Genomic DNA, 1184 nt, shown 5'->3' with positions numbered 1-1184 from the left:
AGTGTCGTTAAGTGCTGTAAAGTACACATTTCATACTAACGAGGACACGATCGAAGGCCGAAGGATTGCCACCTCTCTGAACGTGACCCAGCACCGTGATCCTCGTGTCCTGCTGGAGCTTATCCACCACGACCTCGCGGACCTTCTCCGCAGTGATGGGATCGCCATTTCTGTCCACGGCACCTTCCGCCATAATAATGATGTTTAAACGTTGCCCGGTCAAACGTTCCTGCGTGAAAAAAAAAAAAAAAAAATTCATTCGCAATTGGTTAACGAATTCTAGTCATCCTTTCCGCCTGCTAAATACTGCACTCTTGCAGCACTATAAGCACTAGAAATGATGAAGGTGAAAAAGAAGAAGGAAAGAAGCAACTTCCACCCCATACGATTAATTTAATATCATTGGAAGGACGCGATCGTCGCGGCTCGTTCAACGCGACAATACATCCAGCGTGTCATCCGCGCGATATCATCCAAAGGAAAATGAAAATTTCGATTATTTATATCAAATTTATTTATTTCAAATGCACTGATTTCACAGGCTCGAGGATTTTGCCAATTGACGATGCTCGTAATTTTTACGATGCTAATGGCCGCGCGAGGAATGCCAAACGAATTGAAATTTAGCTTAATTAACGCACTCGTTACAAACGATGATACAAATGATTTACATTTGTGGACCATCACAAGGAACTAACGGGAACATATTCTTTACAATGTGTGAATGCAAAAGAATAGACAAGTCACCTTTATATTGCGCTACGATGCAATTTACAAAAGCCTTCTAAAAGGATTTGCGTGTCTTTATTTTAAAAGCTTCTCACGTATCATAATCGAAAACAATCCAATGGGCGTTCCGAACTTGAACGAATGGAAACGTAAGCGCACTTGTGATGTGCTACACTATGATTAACAAAAGAAAATTGAAAAGAAATTACGGAAACATGGAATAGAGGAAAAATTAAAAAAAATTAAAAAAAAAAGAAAGATACGAGCTACGACGAGTATAATATTGGCAACGTAGCCTCGGCAATCTACGTCTTGTAACTTAATGGCATATTTAAAAAGACATTGCAGTGTTTTAATGAAGGACGTGGGTGGATGGGGATGGGTTGGTGGGGGTGGGGGGGGGGGGTTGCCAGATAGTGATGGGTGTAATGGGGAAGTCGGGAAGATAGAGAAAG

The 1184-nt window shown here is 41.3% G+C and overlaps 1 protein-coding gene across 4 annotated transcripts in view; it reads right to left on the bottom strand.

Moving 5' to 3' along the window:
* Pfk (ATP-dependent 6-phosphofructokinase) overlaps window positions 1–1184 on the bottom strand; it is an 11506-nt gene that overhangs the window by 5958 nt on the left and 4364 nt on the right. For all 4 annotated transcript variants that reach the window (XM_011500736.1, XM_011500735.1, XM_011500737.1 and 1 more), the window contains exon 6: window positions 41–229. In XM_011500736.1, the coding sequence (XP_011499038.1) occupies window positions 41–229 (189 nt within the window). The remainder of the gene's footprint in view (window positions 1–40; window positions 230–1184) is intronic.

Source organism: Ceratosolen solmsi, unplaced genomic scaffold (genome assembly GCF_000503995.2).
Source record: "Ceratosolen solmsi marchali unplaced genomic scaffold, CerSol_1.0 scaffold27, whole genome shotgun sequence".
In the NCBI taxonomy this organism is placed as follows: Eukaryota; Metazoa; Arthropoda; class Insecta; order Hymenoptera; family Agaonidae; genus Ceratosolen; species Ceratosolen solmsi.
Note: the sequence above shows the minus strand (reverse complement) of the source record. Positions and strands in the feature narration are given on the sequence as shown.